This window comes from Anomaloglossus baeobatrachus, chromosome 6 (genome assembly GCF_048569485.1).
Source record: "Anomaloglossus baeobatrachus isolate aAnoBae1 chromosome 6, aAnoBae1.hap1, whole genome shotgun sequence".
NCBI lineage: Eukaryota > Metazoa > Chordata > Amphibia > Anura > Aromobatidae > Anomaloglossus > Anomaloglossus baeobatrachus.
Window position 1 is genome coordinate 148,975,807 of NC_134358.1, and position 27,013 is coordinate 149,002,819.

Sequence of the window (27,013 nt, forward strand, 5' to 3'; positions counted from 1 at the left end):
CTCTATATTCCCTTCATCTCTAAACTTCTGGAACGCTTAGTCCAGTCCAGTCTAGTCCGCTATCTCTCAGATAACTCTCTTTTTGACCCTTTACAATCTGGCTTCCACTCTTTACACGCAATTGAAACTTCTCTTACTAAAAAAGTTTCTAATAATAATCTCTACTTCCTGTTGATTCTCCTCTGATCTCTCTGCTGCATTCGACACTGGAGATCACCAGCTCCTGCTCACTATGCTTCGCTCTATGGGGCTCAAGGACACTGCTCTTTCCTGGTTCTCCTACCGCTCTCACTGCTCCTTCCCTGCATGTTTTTCCGGCTCCTTTTCCCTTACTGTCGGGGATCCTCAGGGTTCAGGCCTAGACCTCCTCCCCTTCTCTCTATATGCTGCCCCATTGGACAAATCCATCAGTCGATTCGGTTTTCAGTATTATCTGTATGCTGATGACACCCAATTATACACTTCTGCTTCTAACATCACCCCTGCATTACTACAAAATACCAGTAATTATCTGTTTGCTGGCTCTAACATCATGTCCTCCCTCTATCGAAAACTGAATCAGTCAAAAACTAAACTTCTTATGTTTCCTCCCTCTACTAACCTTCATAAACCCAATATTGCCAGTTCCGTGTGTGGTTCTACTATTACTCCCCAACAGCACACATGCAGTCTTGGTTGTATATTTGACTCAGATCTCTCCTTCATTTCCTACATCTGATTACTTGCTCATGTCACCTGCACCTCAAAAACAGCTCTAGAATTCAACCCTTTCTTACTGTTGACTCTGTAAAAACACTTGCGGTCATACTTATTCATTCTCATCTGGACTACAGCAACTCTCTACTAATCAGTCTCTCTCTTACTAAAATATCCTGTTTCCAATCCATCTTAATACAGAAGCCAGGATCATATTGATTTCTAACCACCACACCAATGCTTCTACCCACTGCAAATCAATTCACTGGTTGCCCATCCACTACATAGTACAATACAAACTGATCACTCTCACCCACAAAACTCTCCTTACTTCTGTACCGTCCTACATTTCCTACCTCATTTCTGTCTATCACCCTACCCGTGGCCTCCGTTCCGCTAATGACCTAAGACTGACATCCTCTCTAATCCGACTCGCCCACTCCCGTTTCCATGACTTCTCATGAGCTGTGCTAGTTCTCTGGAACGCAAGTACAATTCAATTAATTCACAATACCCACGGTTTTAAGCAGGCCCTAAAAACTAATTTCTTTAGACCACCAATCACCTCATTTATCTAACTATTCCTATTTTGCCCTTACAAAATTTTCTCCCAAATCTGGTACTTTTTATTATCTATTATCCGTTCACTAAATTGTTACTTCTCTGTATCTGTACTTGTACACATACTGGCTGGTGATCGGTAATAATTTATTATATTGATGGCTCGACCACACAATACAAGCACCTATTACCAGTTACCATTTGTATCCCCCTATTTCCTCATGGATTACAAGCTTGCGAGCAGGGCCTTCACTCCACTTGGTATCTGTTAAATTGAATTACTCTGTAGTGCCTCATAATGTCTGTACATGTCCCCTCTGAATTGTAAAGTGCTGCGTAATATGTTGGTGCTATATAAATAAAAATTATTATTATTTAGTTTTTAACTGGATAGTCCGACTACAACTTCTTATGAACACTTTGTCTGGATGATCCACAGGCTGGCTGGAATCATAGTAAAAGCGGTTGTGGAGCGCTGAATTGGTGAGGGAATATTTTTCTTCTATTTGCCGTCTTAACCTGTAAACTCTGTTTTTTCTGCAGGATGAAAGTTCTATAGAAAGTGATGAATTTGATATGAGCGACTCCACCAGGATGTCAGCTGTGAACTCTGACCTCAGTTCTAACCTTGAAGAAAGGATGCAAAGTCCCCAGAATCTTCAAAGTCAACAAGATGGCAAGTATTTCAGATCAGTTCCGTCTTATCTGTGGTAGCATAAACCAATTACTTCTGAAATGGTGATTCCAATACAAGATAATGTTATAATAATTAAATACATGAGGTTGAGCTGTTAAGCATGTCCCATCACCTTTCAGTGATTACTACTAAGATATCACTCAATTATAATAACGTAGGACCTCAGGTGCTGCTCTTCTTCTGCTCTGTGGATGGAGGAATTGTCTGTTTACTTACATGAGAAAAAAGAGTTAAAGTTGTTCTTTATGAAACATTTATGCATTTGTATATTCAAGAATTCAGCAAATGTGAAAATTTTGCCTCCCAATCCTCAAAACGTCCACATTTCTGAATATCTATGGTTTGACTTCTTTGTCTGTGTGGATTGGATATGTTTCTACCGCCAACTAGTGAGATATTCATGTGCATATCACCGTTAGAAATATATTTACTTAGAAAATTGGTGACGTGCTCAATAGTTATTTCATCCTCTTTATGTCGCCAACTTGTTTATTCCATGCCTAGAAGCCTTGCTGCTGTCATTGAAAATCAGTAAGATCATACAAAATACTAGATGTAGTAGTTATTGAAATGGGGCACACTCATTTTTGCATCAACTAATTTGTGCAAAACGTGAAGATTTTGAAAAGAAAGTGATATTATTAACCTTACAGGCTCTTAGCCCCCTGATGAAGCCAGACATGGTGAAACATGTTGGGGAGGCTATCAGTTAGCTTTTTCTAGGCAGGATAGGGCAATACCACTTTGATAATACTGTAGGACAGTTGTTCACTTATTCATAGTGTCCGGTCCGCGGCCAGATACGTGATGTTAGGTTGCTTTACCTGCTATTTATTTTAGATTGATCTGTGTTAATTAGTGATGAGCGAGTATGCTTGTTACTACTCGGTACTCGCACGAGTATCACTGTACTCGGGCTACTCGGCGGGTACCGAGTAATTTCGCGATACTCGTGCTGTACTCGTGGTCTTCATCACTGCATGTTGACGCTCTTTTGAGAGCCAGCCCTCATGCAGGGATTGGCTGGCAGACCACTGCAATGCCACAGCCCTGTTAGTTGTGGAATTGCAGTGATTGGCCGGCCTGCACAGCGTGACCGAGCCTTTATACCGGCGGGCGTGCTGTGCTCTGCACACAGCCATCTCATATTCCCTGTTTTCCCTGCCCACAGGCGCCTATGATTGGTTGCAGTGAGACACGCCCCCACGCTGAGTGACAGGTGTCTCACTGTACCCAATCACAGCAGCTGGTGGGCGTGTATATACTGTGCAGTAAAATAAATAAATAAATAATTAAAAAAAACGGCGTGCGGTCCCCCCAATTTTAATACCAGCCAGATAAAGCCATACGGCTGAAGGCTGGTATTCTCAGGATGGGGAGCTCCACGTTATGGGGAGCCCCCAGCCTAACAATATCAGCCAGCAGCCGCCCAGAATTGCCGCATACATTATATGCGGCAGTTCTGGGACTGTACCCGGCTCTTCCCGATTTACCCTAGTGCGTTGGCAAATCGGGGCAATAAGGAGTTAATGGCAGCCCATAGCTGCCACTAAATCCTAGATTAATCATGTCAGGCGTCTCCCCGAGATTCCTTCCATGATTAATCTGTAAATTACAGTTAAAAAACACACACACCCGAAAAATCCTTTATTAGAAATAAAAAACAATAACAAAGTCCCTCATCACCAATTTATTAACCCCGACAAAGCCCTCCATGTTCGGCGTAATCCACGGACCTCCAGCGTCGCGTCCAGCTCTGCTGCATGGAGGTGACAGGAGCAGCAGAATACACCGCCGCTCCGGTCAGCTTCACACAGCAACTGAGGTGAGTAGCGCGATCAGCTGCTGTCAGTCAGGTAACTCACGGCCACCACTGGATCCAGCGGTGGCCGCGATTAACCTCAGTGACAGCTCAGCTGATCGCTATACTCACCTCAGTTGCTGCATGGAGCTGACCGGAGCGGCGGTGAGTAGCGCGATCAGCTGAGCTGTCACTGAGGTTACCCGCGGCCACCGCTGCATCCACCGCTGGATCCAGGTCACCTCAGTGACAGCTCAGCTGATCGCGCGGCTGTCTTCAGTTGCTGTGTGAAGCTGACAGGAGCGGCGGTGTATTCTGCAGCTCCTGTCACCTTCATGCAGCACAGCTGGATGCGACGCTGGAGGACTGTGGAGTACGCCGGACATGGAGGGTTTGTCGGGGTTAATAAATTGGTGATGAGGGACTTTGTTAGTGTTTTTTATTTCTAATAAAGGATTTTTCAGATGTGTGTGTTTTTTAACTGTAATTTACAGATTAATCATGGAAGGAATCTCGGGGAGACGCCTGGCATGATTAATCTAGGATTTAGTGGCAGCTATGGGCTGCCATTAACTCCTTATTACCCCGATTTGCCAACGCACTAGGGTAAATCGGGAAGAGCCGGGTACAGTCCCAGAACTGTCGCATATAATGTATGCGGCAATTCTGGGCGGCTGCTGACTGATATTGTTAGGCTGGGGAGCTCCCCATAACGTGGAGCTCCCCATCCTGAGAATACCAGCCTTCAGCCGTATGGCTTTATCTAGCTGGTATTAAAATTGGGGGGACCGCACGCCGTTTTTTTAATTATTTAATTATTTATTTCACTGCACAGTATACACACACCCACCGGCTGCTGTGTTTGGGTGCAGTGAGACAGCTGTCACTCAGTGTGGGAGCTTGTCTCACTGCAACCAATCATAGGCGCCGAAAAGCAGGAAAGCAGGGAATACGAGATTGTTTAATGAGCGGCCGGCTTTATCAAAAGAGGAAAAGCCGCCGGAGTTTAGTGAACAGCTGTGCAGCGCCGTGGCAGTGATCGGGGAACGGTAAGTAAGAGAGAGGGGGGAGACTGACCGACAGACTGTGAGAGGGGAACAGACAAGACAGAGAGAGACAGACAGAACGAGACCGACGGGAGATAGAATGAAAAAAAAAATGACCGACATCGCTAGTAAAAAGCACAAAACGTGCGTTTTGGACATCGGAGTGCCACACAATGTTTTACATAAAATCTTTCATGTATTAATCTCAAAAAGTAACATACACCAGCTCTATCTCACTATTGGGTATGTGCCCTTAACATTTCCGCCATGAAAATTCATTTTGGTCTCATTTTGGAAGGTTTTCTGGTGAGTCCGTTAAAATGGCGTAAAACTCGCACAAACTTGTTCACAGCTGTGACTTTTGAGTGATAAATGCTTCAAGGGGTCTTCCCCATGCTGTTGCCATGTCATTTGAGCACTCTTCTGAGACTTTTGTGACATTTTTAGGGTTTCTACATGCTGCCGGGGGTCATTTCAGAAAAATACTCGGGTCTCCCATAGGATAACATTGGGCTCGGTGCTCGGGCTGAGTACACGAGTATCTTGGGATGCTCGGCCCGAGCCTCGAGCACCCGAGCTTTTTAGTACTCGCTCATCACTAGTGTTAATTGCTTAGGAATAAAAGTTAAATTTTAATCTTTAGTTAGGGTACTGCTAGTTGCCATTTGGGCATATTATGTTTGTAATTATAACCCTACGCTAATTATGGGTATGGATTGAGGTTTATGTGTTTATGTCCTCACTGCTGTCTCATGAAAATATATAATAAAGTACTTACAAAAATAGATTCATAGAATGGTAGAGTTGGAAGGGACTTCCTGTGTCATCTGGTCCAACCCCAGCTCAAAGCAGGATTCACAAAATCATCCAACACAGATGTCTTGTCAAGTCTTTTTGAAGACTTCCATTGAAGGGGAACTCACTACCTCTTGTTAAACTCGCTGATTACACTCACAAATGTAATGTGAGGGGTGTACTCACTTTTGTGATATACTCTAAGTGTATGTGTATGTATATATATATATATATATATATATATATATATATATATATATATGTATATATTCAGCTCTGGCAAAAATTAAGAGACCACTTCCGAATTGTCAGTTTTTCTGATTTTTCTCTTTACAGGTATATTTTTGAGTAAAATGTAAATTGTTTTTTATTCTAGAAACTACTGACCACATGTCTCTGAATTTTCAAGCAATGCATTTTTTATTTATTTTCTGAAAATGAGAAATGGGCAAAATAACAAAAAAATGCATTGTTTTCAGACCTCAAATAATACAAAGAAAACAAGTTCATAATCAATTAGTTAAAACAATACTAATGAATTAACTCAGGAAGAGTTCAGAAATCAATATTTTGTGGAATAACCATGATTGTTAATCACAGCTTTCATGCGTCTTGGCATGCTTTCCACCAGTCTTTCACACTGTTTTTGGGTGACCTTATGCCTCTCCTGGCGCAAAAATGTAAGCAGTTCTTCTTTGTTTGATGGCTTGTGAATATCCATCTTCCTCTTGATTACTTGCCAGATGTTTTCAATGGGGTTCAGGTCTGGAGATTGGGCTGGCCATGACAGGGTTTTGATGTGATGGTCCTTCATCCACACATTGATTGACCTAGCTGTGTGGCATGGCGCATTATCCTGCTGGAAAAAACAGTCCTCAGAGTTTGGGAACATTGCCTGACCAGAAGGAAGCAACTGTTTTTCCAGGATAACCTTGTATGCAGCTTGATTCATACAGGCTTCACAAGTTTAATCTGCCCAATTCCAGCCTTGCTGAAGCATCCCCAGATCATCACCGATCCACCACCAAACTGTGGCTTGTATGCCTCTCCAGGTCTCCGTCTAATCATTAGACTACCAGGTGTTGAGCAAAGCTGAAAATTAGACTCATCAGAGAAGATTACCTTAAGCCTGCTTTACATCTTTCAATTTCGCATACGATATCGTATGCGATGTGACCCGCCCCCATCGTATGTGCGGCACATTCAATTTTTTGACCGTGCCCCACAATCGATTAAAATCTGTCACACGTACTTACCCGTCCATACGACCTCGCTGTGGGCGGCGAACATCGACTTCCTAGAGTGGGAGGGATGTTCGGCGTCACAGCGACGTCACGCGGCAGCCGGCGAATAGAAGCGGAGGGGCGGAGATGAGCGGTACGTAAACATCCCGCCCACCTCCTTCCTTCCGCATTGTCGGCGGGAGCCGCGGACGGAGGTAAGCTGTCGTTCAATGTTCCCGGGGTGTCACACACTGCGATGTGTGCTGCCTCGGGAACATTGCACAACCGCACGTTCAATCTTTGAGAAATCAACGACGTGCATGCGATGAGCGGATTTTCGTTCAGTCGCAATTGCACGGAGGTTTTACACGCTACAATCATACTTACGATGCCGGATGTGCGTCACTTACGACGTGACCCAGCCGACACATCGTAAGATTTATTGTAGCGTGTAAAGCGGCCTTTACTCTAGAAATTGGTCAGATTAAACATTGTGTTTTATTTGTATTTGTATTTCACAGCATTGAAGACACCACTAATCATGACCAATCCTTAAATCCATAATCTGGAATGCACTCCAACATTACAAGGAACCTCCACCATGCTTTACTGTTGCCTACAAACACTCATTAATGTACTGGTCTCCATCCCTTCCGTGAACAAACTGTCTTCTATTAGCCAAATATTTCACATTTGGCTTAATAAGTCCAGAGGACCTGCTGCAATTCTTCTAAACTCAAACTCATATGTTTTTGTTCAATTTATATATAATGTGTATATATACAATGTACACTATACACAATCTCTGCTATATACTGACAAACTACGGTACATTTTAAACATATACTATACAATACAATCAGAATATTTACATTGCATACAATGTACATTATATACAGACAATATACACTATATACAATATATATAAAGAGAATTTATTATATACAATTTACACTATATCTCATCTATTTTATATACAGATGATGATGTACGCAATACACTATCTATACTATATACAGATAATGTACACAATATACAAATAATGTACACTATATGCAATCTATACTATATACACAGTATACTACATACAATCTAAACTATATACAATCTATAATAAAATAAATATATACGGTACTATATACAATGCTCATTATATAGAATTTCTGCTATATTTAATGCATACTATACACAATCTAAATGATATACAAAGTACACTATATACAATGTACACTATTTAAAATCAATTCTATATTCAGATAGTGTATACTATATACAGACAATGTACAATCTATACTATATGCAAAAAATGTACAATATGTATAGACAATGTATCCTATATACAGATAATATTTACTATATACAATCTATATTATTTTCAGACAATGTATATTACATACAATTCATATTATATACAAAATATGCTATATAGAAACAATGTGCATTATATAAACGTTATTCCATATATAGATAATATACAGTATGTTTTGTATAAACAATTTACACTATAAACAATCTATACTACATACAAGTTACAAATTGTATACATAATGTACACTATACACAATATATACCATACAAAGGCAAAGGCAATATACACTGCATGCAGAGAATGTACACTATATAAAATCTATACTATATACAAACAATGTACCCTATATGTAAACAATGTACACTATATACAGTACTATCTATACAATATAATACAAACTATACTAATATACACAGTGACAGTATAAATGACTCACCAATCAATCTCTTCCTGTTCTGTTCTTCCAGAAATCCCACAAGGTAAAGGACCTTTGACCATGGGATTATGATGTTACCAAAGGTTCTGTTTCTTTTGTAACTTCAAAAACTGAACTGCTATTATCAGTCCAATTTCTGTTTTATAACCAGGTGACCAGTGACTAAAAGGCCCATCAAATCTGTAACAGTGTAGGGTCTTACAAGGGGGCCTTTAGCACATGGGGGTCCTGGGCAAAGACCAGTTTGCCTTTCCGCCCCTTACTTCCTAGCATCAGCCCTGCATGAGCCCAAACTGTAAATGTTTTTTGATATGGGTACAGAGGTATATCCTTAGGCCTAAGCCACACGGCATGAAAATCAGTGCGAGTGGAGTGCGATAAAAAAATCGCATTCCACTCAGACCAATATTATCCTGTGTGTCAGCGCACATGAGCGATTATTTTCTCAGCCCTAATTGTACCGAGAAAACAATCACAGCATGCTGCGGGTGTAATGCGAGACTCTTTCTCTCGCACCCATTCCAGTGTATGAGGCGAGAGAAAAATCGCACTGCACTTGCGGTACACCGGTGTTCCTCGAGTGCAGGGCGAGAAAAGCAATAGCCGGCTACAGAGGAGAGAAGGAGAGAAATCCCTCCCTCCCCTCCGCATCGCTGGCCCGCCCCCCGCAGCTGAGGTCCGCTCGCACGGTCGGACCTCAGTTGCAGGGACACTCGCATGACACTCGGCTCTGATGTACTGCCAGCGTGAGCCAAGTGTCATGGGAGGGGATCGCAGTAATCCCCCTGGGGCCCTTGCCTAATATGTAACATTTTTGTTTGAAAAACACAGGACATTACTTTGTGGTGAGGTAAAAAGTTTATTTACCTAACTTATGTTAAGATACATACAAGTGCATCTCAATAAGTTATAATATTTTCAAATTTTATTGAATTACTGAATAAAATTAACTTTTTGATGATATTCTAACTTATTGAGATGCACTTGTGTGTGTTGAGATATATATATATATATATACAGTTAGGTCCAGAAATATTTGGACAGTGACACAATTTTCGCGAGTTGGGCTCTGCATGCCACCACATTGGATTTGAAATGAAATCTCTACAACAGAATTCAAGTGCAGATTGTAACGTTTAATTTGAAGGTTTGAACAAAAATATCTGATAGAAATTGTAGGAATTGTACACATTTCTTTACAAACACTCCACATTTTAGGAGGTCAAAAGTAATTGGACAAATAAACCAAACCCAAACAAAATATTTTTATTTTCAATATTTTGTTGCGAATCCTTTGGAGGCAATCACTGCCTTAAGTCGGGAACCCATGGACATCACCAAACGCTGGGTTTCCTCCTTCTTAATGCTTTGCCAGGCCTTTACAGCCGCAGCCTTCAGGTCTTGCTTGTTTGTGGGTCTTTCCGTCTTAAGTCTGGATTTGAGCAAGTGAAATGCATGCTCAATTGGGTTAAGATCTGGTGATTGACTTGGCCATTGCAGAATGTTTCACTTTTTTGCACTCATGAACTCCTGGGTAGCTTTGGCTGTATGCTTGGGGTCATTGTCCATCTGTACTATGAAGCGCCGTCCGATCAACTTTGCGGCATTTGGCTGAATCTGGGCTGAAAGTATATCCCGGTACACTTCAGAATTCATCCGGCTACTCTTGTCTGCTGTTATGCCATCAATAAACACAAGTGACCCAGTGCCATTGAAAGCCATGCATGCCCATGCCATCACGTTGCCTCCACCATGTTTTACAGAGGATGTGGTGTGCCTTGGATCATGTGCCGTTCCCTTTCTTCTCCAAACTTTTTTCTTCCCATCATTCTGGTACAGGTTGATCTTTGTCTCATCTGTCCATAGAATACTTTTCCAGAACTGAGCTGGCTTCATGAGGTGTTTTTCAGCAAATTTAACTCTGGCCTGTCTATTTTTGGAATTGATGAATGGTTTGCATCTAGATGTGAACCCTTTGTATTTACTTTCATGGAGTCTTCTCTTTACTGTTGACTTAGAGACAGATACACCTACTTCACTGAGAGTGTTCTGGACTTCAGTTGATGTTGTGAACGGGTTCTTCTTCACCAAAGAAAGTATGCGGCGATCATCCACCACTGTTGTCATCCGTGGACGCCCAAGCCTTTTTGAGTTCCCAAGCTCACCAGTCAATTCCTTTTTTCTCAGAATGTACCCGACTGTTGATTTTGCTACTCCAAGCATGTCTGCTATCTCTCTGATGGATTTTTTCTTTTTTTTCAGCCTCAGGATGTTCTGCTTCACCTCAATTGAGAGTTCCTTAGACCACATGTTGTCTGGTCACAGCAACAACTTCCAAATGCAAAACCACACACCTGTAATCAACCCCAGACCTTTTAACTACTTCATTGATTACAGGTTAACGAGGGAGACGCCTTCAGAGTTAATTGCAGCCCTTAGAGTCCCTTGTCCAATTACTTTTGGTCCCTTGAAAAAGAGGAGGCTATGCATTACAGAGCTTTGATTCCTAAACCCTTTTTCCGATTTGGATGTGAAAACTCTCATATTGCAGCTGGGAGTGTGCACTTTCAGCCCATATTATATATATAATTGTATTTCTGAACATGTTTTTGTAAACAGCTAAAATAACAAAACTTGTGTCACTGTCCAAATATTTCTGGCCCTGACTGTATATATATATATATATATATATATATATATATATATATATATATATATATATATATATACACATATATATATATATATATATATATATATATATATATATATATATGTATAAGAGAGAGAGAATGAAGCGCGCACCGTTGTACCAGTGCATCCTGTGTTAGTTTTTTAAACATCTATTTGAATTGGCTGGGGAAACTGTATGACCTTAAATAAGAAGCAACATACAGTAAGTCGATGGGAAGACATTGATCGCTGTCATGGAAACAGTAATCTCTTGAAGTTCGACACACTTTCCTCTGAAAAAGATAGCATTTTAAAAATCAGTTTGTAAATATTATCACAAAGTGTATCACAACTGGAAGGCTCGCTATTCCTATCTGAGGTTTTTTCATACTTTGTGAATTTTAATAGCTGGTAAATATTACTGATTCTACTTTTCAGAGAGGTGATTGACAGGTTTCTGCTTTTTGTTGAATTACCTGTATTTTAATTTCTAATTCAAAAGACTTTATATAATTATCCAGTTATTTTTTGATTTGACCTATCACACGCATACAAAGTTAAATCATTTGTAATCAATTTGTTCATCTCAATGGAAAGGGAGGAATATGTTAACTAGTAAATGTAACGATGCCTTCATAATGTTATTTAAAAGCCCTTTGGGGTTATAAAATGTTCTCTTTTTGCTGCAACCTACTAATTTCTTGCAGCTAAACCCTCGTCTTTTAGCATGACGTACAAACTGTCCCTATGTTCTTCGGGCATGAATTTCTCATAGGCAGTGTAAAAACAATTCAGCCATATCTCTCTATAAAATTCTAAGGTCATATAAGGTTGCCAGAAATTGCAGGATCTATAAGGGCATTATTAGGTACACGTTTCATTATCTCTTAGTATATTTCCAGTTAATAATAAGTGAAAACAGTTACAGCCGTCCCTTCTACCATCATTTTTAAGCACCAGATTCTGGTCCCCGTAGACCTCTATGGGGACCGGCGCCTGGCCAGATATCCGGGATCAATTCCAGGCTGGAGACAATTTTTTTTTAAATATCTGATTAGTCCTGCCGATCTTGGATGTCTGCGAGTCCGTTCATCATCACTAGTAGAAATCCATTGAGGAACAAACTGAAATCATTTTGAGGGGGAAAATAAAATAAGAAAATTAAGTTAATATGGTTGCATAAGTGTAAAACCCTCCTGTAATTGTGCTAATGATATTTAAGATATTTAAACTAAGGTTAACTAGTAGTCAGTACAAAGCTGCCATAATTTCCAAATATTCCATTTTACCTCATATAATGTTTAGCTGTTTTAGTAAGATTTTCTTGATGTTTTCTTAGTTACATTTTACAGCAAAAGCCATGGTCTGTAAACATCTAAAAACACAGCAAAGGGATTTCATTTCTGAAAGTTATCAGTCAGGAAAAAGGTACAAACAAATTTTCCAAGGTATTACATATACCATGGAATACTATGAAGACCGGTCATCAAGTGACTTAAATTTAGCACAACATTGACCATACCTAGAACCTAGACATCCATCAAAAATTGATGAAAAGACAACAGGATAATTGGTCCTGGAGGCCCATAGCAACATTAAAGGAGCTGCAGAAATGTTTGGCAAGTACTATTTGTGTACTGCATGTGACCACAATTTGCCATATACTTTATATGTTTGGCCTGTGAGGCGACAATATGGAAACTTTTTGTTACAAAGAAAAACATCCAAACCTGGCTATGTTTTGCCAAAACTTACATCAAGTTTGCACTTTTTGTCGCAGCTCAGGAGGGTCACTGGTCGGAGACAATACAACGGGCTCGGGGGTGTCGCGGCAGCAGGCGCTATTGATCTGCTGGCAGACTGCTGGCTCCATTGAATCACCCGTGGTTGGCGAGATTGACTTCAAGAAAATGGCAGTGAAGGCGGCGCTTGCGCAGATAGACCTCATAGCCAATTTCTTGAAGTCCATCTCGTCAATCTGCGCACGCGCCGCCTCTGCACCCATTTTCCTGAAGTCCTTTGCGTCAACGGTGGGCCATTCAATGAAGCCCGCAGCCCGCTGTCAGATCAATGGTGCCTTTCGCATCACTGACCCTCCATCCTGTGACTCTCCTGAGCCGCTCCACTGCAGTGACACTCCCTCTCTGAGCCCTCAGTATCGCCAACCCTGCTCCACCACCGCTGGTCTGGTAAACGATATTATTATTATTATTATTATTTATTATTATAGCGCCATTTATTCCATGGCGCTTTACAAGTGAAAGAGGGTATACGTACAACAATCATTAACAGTACAAGACAGACTGGTATAGAAGGAGAGAGGACCCTGCCCGCGAGGGCTCACAGTCTACAGGGAATGGGTGATGGTACAATAGGTGAGGACAGAGCTGGTTGCGCAGTGGTCTACTGGACTGAGGGCTATTGTAGGTTGTAGGCTTGTTGGAAGAGGTGTGTCTTGAGGTTCCTCTTGAAGCTTTCCACGGTAGTGGAGAGTCTGATGTGCTGAGGTAGAGCGTTCCAGAGTATGGGGGATGCACGGGAGAAATCTTGTACGCGATTGTGGGAAGAGGAGCAGAGAAGGAGATCTTGTGAGGATCTGAGGTTGCGTGCAGGTAGTTACCGGGAGACTAGGTCACAGATGTAGGGAGGAGACAGGTAGGGAGATGATGAGGGCATGCACTAATGTTTTTGCAGATTCTTGGTTAAGGAAAGCACGGATCCGGGAGATATTTTTGAGTTGTAATCGGCATGAGTTGAAGAGGGCTTGGATGTGTGGCTTGAAGGATAGAGCAGAGTCGAGGGTTACTCCAAGGCAACGAGCTTGTGAGACTGGGGTGAGTGAGCAACCATCAAGTTTGATGGAAAGGCTTGTTGGAGGAGATGAGTGAGGAGGAGGAAAGACAATGAACTCTGTTTTGTCCATGTTAAGTTTTAGGAATCGTGCAGAGAAGAAGGATGAAATAGCAGACAGACATTGTGGTATTTTGGTTAGTAGAGAGGTAATGTCAGGTCCAGAGAGGTAGATCTGTGTGTCATCGGCATAGAGATGATACTGGAAGCCGTGGGACTCTATGAGCTGTCCCAGGCCGAAGGTGTAGATGGAGAACAGTAGGGGTCCAAGAACTGACCCTTGGGGGACACCGACAGATAGGGGGCGAGATGAGGAAGTGGTGTGAGAATGGGAGATGCTGAAAGTTCGGTCGGTTAGGTATGAGGAGATCAAAGATAGGGCCAAGTCTGTGATGCCCAGAGATGAGAGAATCTGTAGTAGGAGGGAATGGTCTACTGTGTCGAAGGCAGAGGACAGGTCCAGGAGGAGGAGGATAGAGTAGTGTCGCTTGGCTTTGGCAGTTAGTAGATCATTGGTGACTTTGGTTAGGGCAGTTTCGGTAGAATGATGTGGTCGGAAGCCAGATTGAAGCCGGTCAAAGAGGGAGCAGGAGGAGAGGTATGAGGACAATTCAAGATGGACATGCTGTTCCAGTAGTTTTGAGGCATAGGGGAGAAGGGATATGGGGCGATAGTTTGACACAGAGGATGGGTCAAGGGAGGGCTTTTTGAGGATGGGTGTAATAGAGGCATGTTTAAAGCATGAAGGGAATACACCACTTGCTAGTGATAGGTTGAAGAGATGGGTTAGGGCTGGGATGAGGACTGCGGTAATGTTGGGGATGCGATGCGATGGGAGCGGGTCCAGTGCACAGGTGGTTAGATGTGATCTTGAGAGTAGAGTGGAGAGATTGTTTTCTGTCATGGTGGAGAAGCTGGATTTGGAGGAAGAGGGATGAGTAGCTATGATGAGGGGCTGTGTTGATTGTGGTCCAAAGCTTGCTCTGATGTTGTCAATCTTCCGCTTGAAGAAAGAGGCAAAGTCTTCAGCTGAGAGGAGAGGAGAGGGAGGTGGTGCCGGAGGACGGAGGAGAGAATTGAAAGTGTTGAATAGCTGTTTAGGGTTGTGAGAGAGAGAGGATATGAGGGATGAGAAGTAGGTTTGTTTTGCAGCAGTGAGTGTGGACTTGAAAGTGGTGAGGGACTCTTTATATGCAATGAAGTGCTCAGTGGAATGAGACCTCTTGCATCTGCGCTCAGCAATTCTGGAAGCCCGTCTTAGTTTTTTAGTCTGCCTTGTGTGCCAGGGTTGCCTGTTGATTGTGTGGGTTTTGGTGTGTGTGAGGGGGGCAGCTGATTCGAGAGCTGCAGAGATTGTAGTATTGTATAAAGTTGCAGCGGCATCTGCATGATGTAGAAATGCAATGTCTGTGAGGAGGAGAAGGGACTGAGAAAGGGCGTGTAAATCAATGTGTTTGATATTTCTGCGAGGGTGTGAAAGTTTGTGGAGGGGGGGTTGCATACTTGGAGAAGAGAGGGAAGAGAATGTGAGTAGGTTGTGGTCAGACAGGAGGAGAGGCGAGTTAGAGAGGTTAGATAGGGAACAGAGGTGAGGGAAGGATGAGGTCCAGTGTGTGGCCATCTTTGTGAGTAGCTGCAGAAGACCATTGGGTGAGGCCGAAGGAGGAAGCGAGTGTTAGACGTTTGGAGACAGATGAGTGGGAAGTGTCAATGGGGATGTTGAAATCACCCATGATGATGGTGGGGATGTCGGGGGAAAGGAAGTGTAGTAGCCAGGTCGTGAAATGGTCAAAAAAGGCAGTGGCTGGCCCTGGAGGGCGGTAAATGACAGCCAGCTGAAGGTTGGAGGGGGTGTAGATGCGTACGGAGTGCACCTCAAAAGATGGGAGCGTAACAGAGGGTGGTAGTGGAATTGGTGTAAAGGAGCATTGGTCGGACAGGAGCAAACCAACTCCTCCACCATGCTTGTTGCTGGGGCGGGGTGTGTGAGAGAGTTGGAGACCGCCATAAGAAAGTGCAGCAGGAGAGGCAGTGTCAGAGGGGGTGAGCCAGGTTTCTGTGATGGCGAGGAAGGAGAGTTTATTAGTGATGAAAAGATCATGAATGCAGGATAGTTTGTTGCAGACAGAGCGAGCGTTCCATAGAGCTCCTGTTAGTGGGACTGGGGGAGCGGGAGCTGGGTGAATGGGTATGAGGTTTGCGAGGTTGCGGTAATTTGTGTTAGGTTGTTGAAGAGGGTTTGAAGTGACAATAGGGATGTGGTGAGGAGGACCAGGATTTGGAGCAATATTCCCAGCAGTGAGGATAAGCAGTGAGAGTGTTAGTAAGTGGGAGCAGGAGAGGCCATGAGATGGACATGTGTGTCTGGAGACACTGGGTGAAATGTGGAGGAAAATATCTGAGGGGAAGGTGAGATGGGTGGGGAGGATATTGGGAGAGATGAATAGTTCATTACTGGCTTTAGGGATCAGAGGGGGCAGTAAAAAGTGAAGTATTATAGGGGTGAAAGTGAATAGAAGCACAAACATTGTTTACATTGACTATGTCTGCTGTTACCTTCCGGTCTCTTCCGGCCCATTTCTGGCCTAATTCAATCCATCATACTTATATGGTGCAGACTTGTCTTGGTGCAGACGAAAAGTCTTGTGCAGACTTTTAGTTACCCCAGTATATACACATACAAGTGCACTCAGCTGTGAAAGGGTGGGGTGCAAGAATAACCCCTTGATCACTCAATCAAAAAAAAACCAAAAAAAAAAAAACAGATGCAGCTTCGCATAGGAAAAATAAACAAAGGTCATAAAAGGAGGGTGCAAAGCAGGGGGGGAAAGATCACACTGAGATGCTGGAGGATGTCAGGAAGATATTGAAGCAAAGAAAGAACAGGTCAGATATAGTGCAAAAGTAGAGTGCATGAATTGACATACCAGGTATTAGCACACAGCAGAGCAAAGGGGAGTGGAGATCAGTTCATGGGAAAGTAGAGTGCATGAATTGACATACCAGGTATTACATGACGCACCCCCATTTTACCCCCAGTTTTATTAGGAAGAAAGTGCGTCTTCTAATCTGGAAAATAAGGTATTCCTTTAAGGGTGTGCATATTTATATAACCACAATATTTTAGTTCTTTATTTTTCTTTTTCCATCTAAAAGAATTTCAGTTTGTTTTCAATTGAATTATACAGATTATAGGTGACATTAAAGGGGGAAGAGTTATGAAACGATTCTTCTTAGTATGATTTTCATACAGTACAAAAACTTGCCATTTAATAGAGGTATATAGACTTTTTAAATCCACTGTTGAACACAAATGACCATTGGATAGGGTTTAATTTTTCCACACAACTCTATGCCATCCTGCCCCCATACTTCATCTTGACAAGCTTTAAATGGGTGATGCAAAGGCTGAATAAATTTTCATCTAAATGCCTATCTATTTATGGCCCTAATCTAAACTAATTTATAATATAGCTATCACAATTTGCTATCCTTTCCTTGAGAATCCCAGTGAAGGCAGTGTTTCTTGAAGAGAAGGTGCCATTAAAAAACAAACAAAAAAATAAATATTTTTTCAATATCTGAAAAAATGTAAAGTGTTTATGTTTTGCTTAACCCCTTAACGACCGCCGATACGCCTTTTAACGGCGACAAATTAGGGTACTTCTTCCAAACCGCCGCTTTTTAACGGCGGTCAGAAAAAAGGGTCTAGCGCCCCCCAGAGTCGGAAAATTTCCGGGGTCTCAGCTGCCGGGGGTAGCTGAGACCCTGTAGATCATGATTCAGGCCGGTTTTTCCAGTCCCCGCTCACCTGATGACCGGTATACACCGTATACCGATGATCAGGTTACAGTAAATGACTGCGCCGGTAAAAAATGATTTATCTCCCATCTGGCATAAACAAACATGTCAGAAGGGAGATAAATGTCCACCCCGGTCCCCCGGTGTCGCCAAAGTGTTCCCCCCGACCCCCCCCCTCCCAAAAATCCAAGATGGCCGCGCGCACAGCAGCGCGCCGGCCGCATTTCTCTGGTTTCTGTCGCATGTGCTATGACACATACGACAGAAAACTGCTCCCCAGGCCCTGTCAGGTCACCCCCTATTCCCACCCCAGTGTTCCCCGGTGTCCCCCGTACCTGTCTTAGCTCTGATCCCCCACGGCCCCCTCCTCCTTCACAGCAGACGCTGGTCACACGTGCAGAGCGTGGCTGTCAGCTCCACTTCCTGCTTTGCTTTCAGAGACGCTGGCTCATTGCTCGCACTCTGCAGCTGTGACCCAGGGAGGGTGGGTGCAAATTCTTTCTTCTCAAATGGAGGGTCTGCACTCCTAGAAAATGGGGGATACGTTCCCTGAACGTGCCCCCCATATTCTAGAACAGGGGTGGGCAATTAATTTTCCCATGGGGCTGCATGAGAAATTGGGATTGGTTTAGAGGGCCGGACTAATATAATTAACTCAGTTCTACCCAATATACTACATCACTACACCCCCTCCATATACTACACCTGTAATAAACTACACCACTACATCCCTATATACTATACCTGTATTATACTACACTCCCTCCATATACCTGTAATATACTACACCCCCATATACACCTGTATTATACTACACCACTATATAATACACCTCCGATATATTACATCATTACACCCCTATATACTACACCTGTATTATACTACACTCCCTCCATATACCTGTAATATACTACACCCCCATATACACCTGTATTATACTACACCACTATATAATACACCTCCGATATACTACATCATTACACCCCTATATACTACACCTGTAATATACTACATCACTACACCCCATATACTACACCTGTAATATACTACACCTCCATATAGCACACCTGTAATATACTACATCACTACATCCCATATAGCACACCTGTAATATACTACACCCCCATATACACCTGTATTATACTACACCACTATATACTACACCTCCGATATACTACATCATTACACCCCTATATACTACACCTGTATTATACTACACTCCCTCCATATACCTGTAATATACTACACCCCCATATACACCTGTATTATACTACACCACTATATAATACACCTCCGATATACTACATCATTACACCCCTATATACTACACCTGTAATATACTACATCACTACACCCCATATACTACACCTGTAATATACTACACCTCCATATAGCACACCTGTAATATACTACATCACTACATCCCATATAGCACACCTGTAATATACTACAACTCCATATAGCACACCTGTAATATACTACAACTCCATATAGCACACGTGTAATATACTACAACTCATAGTATCATAGTATCATAGTATCATAGTTTTTTAAGGTTGAAGGGAGACTCTAAGTCCATCTAGTTCAACCCGTAGCCTAACATGTTGATCCAGAGGAAGGCAAAAAAAACCCCAATGTGGCAAACAAGTTCCAATGGGGAAAAATTTCCTTCCTGACTCCACATCCGGCAATCAGACTAGTTCCCTGGATCAATACCCTGTCATAAAATCTAATATACATAACTGCTAATATTAAATTTTTCAAGAAAGGCGTCCAGGCTCTGCTTAAATGTTAGTAGTGAATCACTCATTACAACATCATGCGGCAGAGAGTTCCATAGTCTCACTGCTCGTACAGTAAAGAATCCTCGTCTGTGATTATGATTAAACCTTCTTTCCTCAAGACGTAGCGGATGCCCCCGTGTTCCAGTCGCAGGCCTAGGTGTAAAAAGATCTTTGGAAAGGTCTCTGTACTGTCCCCTCATATATTTATACATTGTGATTAGATCCCCCCTAAGCCTTCGTTTTTCCAAACTAAATAACCCCAAGTTTAATAACCTGTCTTGGTATTGCAGCCCACCCATTCCTCTAATAATCTTGGTCGCTCTTCTCTGCACTCTCTCCAGTTCAGCTATGTCCTTCTTATATATCGGTGACCAGAATTGTACACAGTATTCTAAGTGCGGTCGCACTAGTGACTTGTACAGAGGTAGAACTATATTTTTTTCATGAACACTTATACCTCTTTTAATACATCCCATTATTTTATTAGCCCTGGCAGCAGTTGCCTGACACTGTCCACTAAAGTGAAGTTTACCATCCACCCATACACCCAAGTCTTTTTCTGTGTCTGTTTTACCCAGTGTTCTACAATTAAGTACATAATCATAAATGTTATTTCCTCTACCCAAGTGCATGACCTTACATTTATCTACATTAAACTTCAATTGCCACTTCTCAGCCCAATCCTCCAATTTACATAAATCTCCCTGTAATATAAAATTATCCTCCTCTGTATTGATTACCCTGCAGAGTTTAGTATCATCTGCAAATATTGAAATTCTACTCCGTATGCCCCCAACAAGGTCATTTATAAATATGTTGAAAAGAAGCGGGCCCAATACTGACCCCTGTGGTACCCCACTATGAACTGAGACCCAGTCCGAGTACGTACCATTAATAACCACCCTTTGTTTCCTATCACTGAGCCAGTTTTTAACCCAGTTACACATATTTTCCCCTATCCCCATTATTCTCATTTTATGTACCAACCTTTTGTGTGGCACCGTATCAAAAGCTTTTGAAAAGTCCATATACACAACATCCACTGCATTTCCCTGGTCCAGGCTTGAACTTACCTCTTCATAGAAGCTGATCAAATTAGTTTGACAGGATCGATCCCTCATAAACCCATGTTGATACTCTGTCATAAAGTTATTTTTCTTGAGATACTCCAGTATAGCATCTCTCAAGAAACCCTCAAGGATTTTACCAACCGTAGAGGTTAAACTTACCGGCCTATAATTTCCCGGCTCAGTTTTTGTCCCCTTTTTGAATATTGGCACCACATTTGCTATGCGCCAGTCCTGCGGTACCGACCCTGTTATTAAGGAATCTGTGAAGATTAAAAATAATGGTCTATCTATCACAGAACTCAATTCCTGTAGTACTCTGGGATGTATGCCATCCGGGCCCGGAGATTTGTCAACCTTAGTGATTTCGAGGCGGCGGCGTACTTCCTGCTGGGTTAAGCAGGTAATATTCAAGGGTGAATTTATGGTATCACTGGTCATGTCATCTGCCATGGCATTTTCTTGTATAAAAACCGTAGAAAAAAAGTCATTCAGCAGGTTGGCTTTACCCTCATCCCCTTCCACCATTTCACCAAGACTATTTTTAAGGTGGCCAACACTATCACTTTTCAGTTTTTTACTGTTTATGTAGTTAAAGAATATTTTAGGATTATTTTTACTTTCTCTCGCAATGAGTCTCTCTGTCTCAAACTTAGCTAACTTAATTTGCTTTTTACATATTTTATTTAATTTTCTATAATTATATAATGCCTCATCACTACCTACCCTCTTTAATTCTTTTAAGGCTTTCTGTTTTTCTTTTATTGCTTTCCTTACAGCTCTATTTAGCCATAGGGGTTTCCTCCTATTTCTAGCATGTTTGTTCCCATAGGGTATATTTTCTGCACAAGCCCTATTCAGGATGCTCATAAAAGTCTCCCATTTGCTTTGTGTACTTTTATTACTTAGTACATCATCCCAGTTTATTGCACTAAGATCATCTCTCAACCGTTTAAAATTTGCTTTCCTGAAGTTTAGTGTCCTTGTAGCCCCTCTACTAGACATCTTACTAAAGAATACATGAAAACTTATTATTTTGTGATCACTATTCCCCAAGTAACCCCCAACTTGTATATTTGATATGCGGTCTGGCTCCATATAGTACACCTGTAATATACTACATCACTACACCCCTATATACACCTGTAATATACTACATCACTACACCCCATATACTACACCTGTAATATACTACACCTCCATATAGCACACCTGTAATATACTACACCTCCATATAGCACACCTGTAATATACTACATCACTACACCCCTATATAGCACACCTGTAATATACTACACCTCCATATAGCACACCTGTAATATACTACACCTCCATAGAGCACACCTGTAATATACACCTCCATATAGCACACCTGTAATATACTACACCTCCATATAGCACACCTGTAATATACTACACCTCCATATAGCACACCTGTAATATACTACACCTCCATATAGCACACCTGTAATATACTACATCACTATACCCCCATATACACCTCCATATAGCACACCTGTAATATACTACACCCCCATATGTCACACACCCTGCTTCCCATACAGCCTGCACCCCCATATCACACACACTACACCCCATACAGCCTGCACCCCCATATCACACACACTACACCCCCATATGTCACACACCCTGCCCACATATCTCACCCAGCCTGTACCCCAACTTACCCCTCTCAAACACTCTGCACCCCTTCACATCCTTCTGTCAGTCTGCAGCCCTCATATGCACTCACCCTGCAGCCCCCCTCCCCCTCATGTCCCCTCTTTTCTTATTACCAGTCATCATGTGTCCACATCTCCTTCAGGATTCAGTATCTTGCTTTCTGCCCGGGCCGGCATCCTGTGTCTCCTCCCACACAGTCACATGGGCGTGACATCATCGCAGGTCCTGGAAGATGAATTATTCCGTCTGCTGTGCTGCTTCATCTCCTGCACTGACTGTGCGGACCTGCACAGGATCTCTCCCTACTCGGCACGCTGCAGCCCGGCTCCACTGCACCGGCTGAAGACAGGCGGGCCGGTCACAGAGAGCAGGCGGGCCGGATGTGGCCCGCGGGCCGCCCCTTGCCCAGGTCTGTTCTAGAAGGTCCAGAATCGTCGCGGGACTTTCACAATGGATTACAGGGACCCGATTTTTTTTTCTTTTCTTCAATACATTGTTGAAAGAGGGAATGCTTTGGGGATTGTTTTTTCAAATAATTTTTTTTTTGTTGTCAATTTTTTTTTTCATTACTGTCATTTAGTTATGTCTGGTATCAAATAGACACCGTGACATCACTAATTGCTAGGCTTGATGCCAGGTGACATTACACATCTGGTATCAACCCCATTTATTACCCCGTTTGCCACCGCACCAGGGCAACGGGATGAGTTGGGGCGAAGCGCCAGGATTGGCACATCTAATGGATGCGCCACTTCTGGGGCGGCTGCGGCCTGCTATTTTTAGGCTGGGAAGAGTCCAATAACCATGGCTCTTCCCACCCTGAGAATACCAGACCCCAGCTGTCAGCTTCACCTTGGCTGATGATCTAATTTGGGGGGACCCCACGTTTGTGGTTTTTTTTTAATTATTTATTTATAAATAATTTTAAAAAAAAACAGCTAGGGGAGCCCTCCAAATTGATCACCAGACAAGGTGAAGCTGTCAGCTGTGGTTTGCAGGCTACAGCTGTCTGTTTTACCCTAGCTGGCTATCAAAAATAGGGGGGACCCCACGTCATTTATTTTAATTTTTTTTTCTTTTTGGGCTAAATACAAGGCTAGGCATCCTTTAGTGCCACATGAAAGGCACTAAAGGGCGCCAGCTTAGAATATGCAGGGGGGTGGGACGTTATATATGTTTGACATCTATCCATTCATCCATTATAGCATTTTAGGCTATGTGCCCACAATCAGGGTTTGCAGCGTTTTGGGCGCAGAGTGTTTTCCCTGAATCCATAACGCTGCGTTGTGCAGTAGAAGCACAGTGGAAGGATTTTTAGAAATCCCATGCCCACTGTGCTTCTTTTCTCCGCAGCATAAACCGACCTGTGGTGCAGCTTCCTGAGCCTCAGCATGTCAATTTATGCTGTGGAGATGAGTGTGCTCTGCAGGTAGCATAGAACTAAAGTCCACAGCAGCCTGAACCCAAACGTGGACATGGGCAGCTGCGTTCTCCCATGGACAACACTCACATCTCTGCAGGAAGGCTGACACTGTGTACTAGACGCTGTGTCGCTGGATCATGGCCACATAGCCTAACAGTGAGAATATTGTTCCTGCAGCAACATTTTTGTGAAGTATCTGTGGATTCAAAATGCTTACTATACTCCTGAATAAAATCATTGAGTGGTCCAGTTTCCAAAAATGGGGTCACTTGTGGACGGTTTCTGATGTATAGGTACCCAAGAGGCCCTGCTAATGTGACATGGTGCGCAAAATTTATTTCAACTTTTCCAAAATTCAAATGGTGCTTCTTCCATTCCAAGCCCTCCCATTTATCAAAACAGAGGTTTTTGGCCACATGTGGGGTATAAGAGATGGAAAATAATTAGAAAATAAGATGGTGGCAGTCTCCTCACCAAGCTGTGATCGGGACAGCCCAGGGGGCGCGTCCAGGTCACAGCAGGTAGCAGCCACAGTGCAGGAGATAGGGTCTGATGCTGACTATTAAATGCCGCTTTACACACAACGATATCGCTAGCAATCTTGTTAGCGATGTAACATGCCAGATCGCACATACGATTTGCCGAGATCGCTCATAGGTCGTGTTTTATGCGGCGGTCACATGAGCGATCTCGGCAAATCTTATCTGCGATCTGGCGTGTCACATCGCTAACAAGATCGCTAGCGATATCGTTGTGTGTAAAGCAGCCTTAATAATTCTCAGGCACAGGAGGCGCCGTATATGTGGTGAGTAACTGTCATTACACAGTGCAAATCCAAGATGGCATCCCCCAGTGTTTGAGTAAAAATAGAATTAAATAAAAATGAAATAAACAATTAATTTAGTTTTGTATTCAAAATAATTGATTCCATAATCAATAATTATAATACAAAAACTACAATCGCGGCACTATCCCTTTAAAGAAAGAGTCATCAGGAGAAGAGATGAGCGAACCGGTCGTGGTTCGGCTCGAGTTCGGTTCGCCGAACGGAGGTCTCGTTCGAGTTCGGTTCGTCGAACGTTCGACGAACCGAACTCGAACCAATAGGCTATAATGGGAGGCAATCACAAACACATAAAAATGCATGATAAATGTACACAAATAGTTAATAAACATTGCCATAACACTTACCGGTCCCCGCGATCCCTCCTGCACTCTGTCTCCTGCCGCTATTCCATCCGATGATCGCTGAATCCTCCCGGTGACCAGCACTGCCAGCAGCGATGCAGGACCTATCGTGACGTCAAAATAGCCATGTGACCAGTCACGTGGCTATTATCTCATTGGCTACAGACTGGTCACATGACTATGACGCGTCATGTAGGACCTGTCATTGCACTCTCCGGTACACGGTGCACATATGTGTATCGCCGTGTACCGGCGACATGATCTAGCACACGGTCGACTCCCCGTTCCGTTAGGGACCGGCTGACACAGCCGGTCATTAACGGAGATCACCGTTGCCATAGCAACGCAGTTAGCGGTGACGTCACCGCTAACCGCGGCTCCGAGAGCACCGTTGCTATGGTAACGCGTCTGTCAGCGTTACCGCTGTTACCGCTGACAGCCAGCAGCACTGATCTCTCATGGAGTGAAGGCTGCACGCTGCTTCCCGATTGTAGTGAGGATTGTAGTGAGGATGAGGTGCCCCAGCTCATCAAGTGATGGGCTGGGGCACCTCATCCTCACTACAATCCTCACTACAATCCTGAAGTGCAGTTTCTTCAAATTCATTTAAAGGCACTTGGAACGCTGAAATTGCTGCTTATAATTTAAGCCTCTATTAAAAACCTTTTTGCTTATGGATTGAAAAAAACTCTCCAGGTATCTGAAAAATCATATTGCAGTGATAGTTTCAATTGGCATTAAATATCATATGCATCACTTAATATACTATACTAGATTTAATAATTGCTCTACTACCGGCCGGGGTACTGCAACCAGACACCTGGTATCTGTTTGCTGCACTGTCAATTACTTTTCTTTATTTTTACTTTTATTTTTATTTCTACCATATGTGGTTTATTCTTCTTTCTTTTTCCTTGTTCTATTGTGTGAATTGTTTTGAATAAATTTGTGTCTAAAACAAGGATAGCAATAAAAAGTATAAAATATTAATAAAAAAACCTCTTATCAGCGCTGGTTTATTAGGGATTTATTGGGCTGACAGGGGGTAATAAAGATAGAGTCTCTAATGTGTCTGTGTATTTATTTCTATTAAAGTATTTTTTCTCTGTGTGGTGTCTTTTTTTTTTAACCCTTTATTGGAGATTCTTAATGGCCGGGTCAAACGTGCCTGACATTAAGAATCTCTGGCTTAATACTGGCTAGTAAAACAAAACCAGTATTAACTCATGATTACCCAACAAGCCACCCGGCTCCAGGGCTGTTGGAAGAGTTGGATACAGCGCCAGATGATGGCGCTTCTATGAGAGCGCCATTTTCTGGGACGGCTGCGGACTGAAGTAGTTCTTGTAGTTCTGCAGCTGCTGTCTGCTCTTCTCCATACAGACAGACAGCAGCTGCAGAACTACAAGGCTCAGCATACTCCATCCAGGACTGTATGCAGACGTTTTTTGCCCACCAAAAAAATGACGTGGGCTTTGCCATATTTTTGTATGCTAGCCAGGTACAGCAGGCAGCCACGGGCTGCCTCCAACCCCCAGTTGCCTATTTGTACCCGGCTGGGAACCAAAAATAAAGGAAAGCCCTTTTTTTATTATTTCATGAATTTCATGAAATAATTAGAAAACAAATGACGTAGGTTTCGCCCCATTTTTGTGTCCAGCCAGGTACAACTAGGCAGCTGGGGATTGGAATCCGCAGCACAAGTTGGCCTGAGCTTTCTGGGCCCCACTGCTGCGAATTGCAGTCTGCAGCCGCCTCAGAAAATGGCACTTTCATAGAAGCGCCATCTTCTGGCGCTGTATCCAACTCTTCCAGCACCTGCTATATCTGGCTAGCATACAACGCCATACAGCGCCTGCTATACATAGCATACAGCGCCTGCTATATCTGGCTAGCATACAAAAATATGGCGAAGCTCACGTCCTTTATTTGTAGTTTTATGGCAAGAAAAATTAAAAATGCTTCCCTGGATTTTCCATT

The 27,013-nt window shown here is 42.8% G+C and overlaps 1 protein-coding gene across 5 annotated transcripts in view; it reads left to right on the forward strand.

The window, feature by feature from the left end:
- NOL4 (nucleolar protein 4) overlaps positions 1 to 27,013 on the forward strand; it is a 428,227-nt gene that overhangs the window by 237,067 nt on the left and 164,147 nt on the right. For all 5 annotated transcript variants that reach the window (XM_075353310.1, XM_075353311.1, XM_075353313.1 and 2 more), the window contains exon 5: positions 1,801 to 1,933. In XM_075353310.1, coding sequence (XP_075209425.1) covers positions 1,801 to 1,933 — 133 coding nt within the window. The remainder of the gene's footprint in view (positions 1 to 1,800; positions 1,934 to 27,013) is intronic.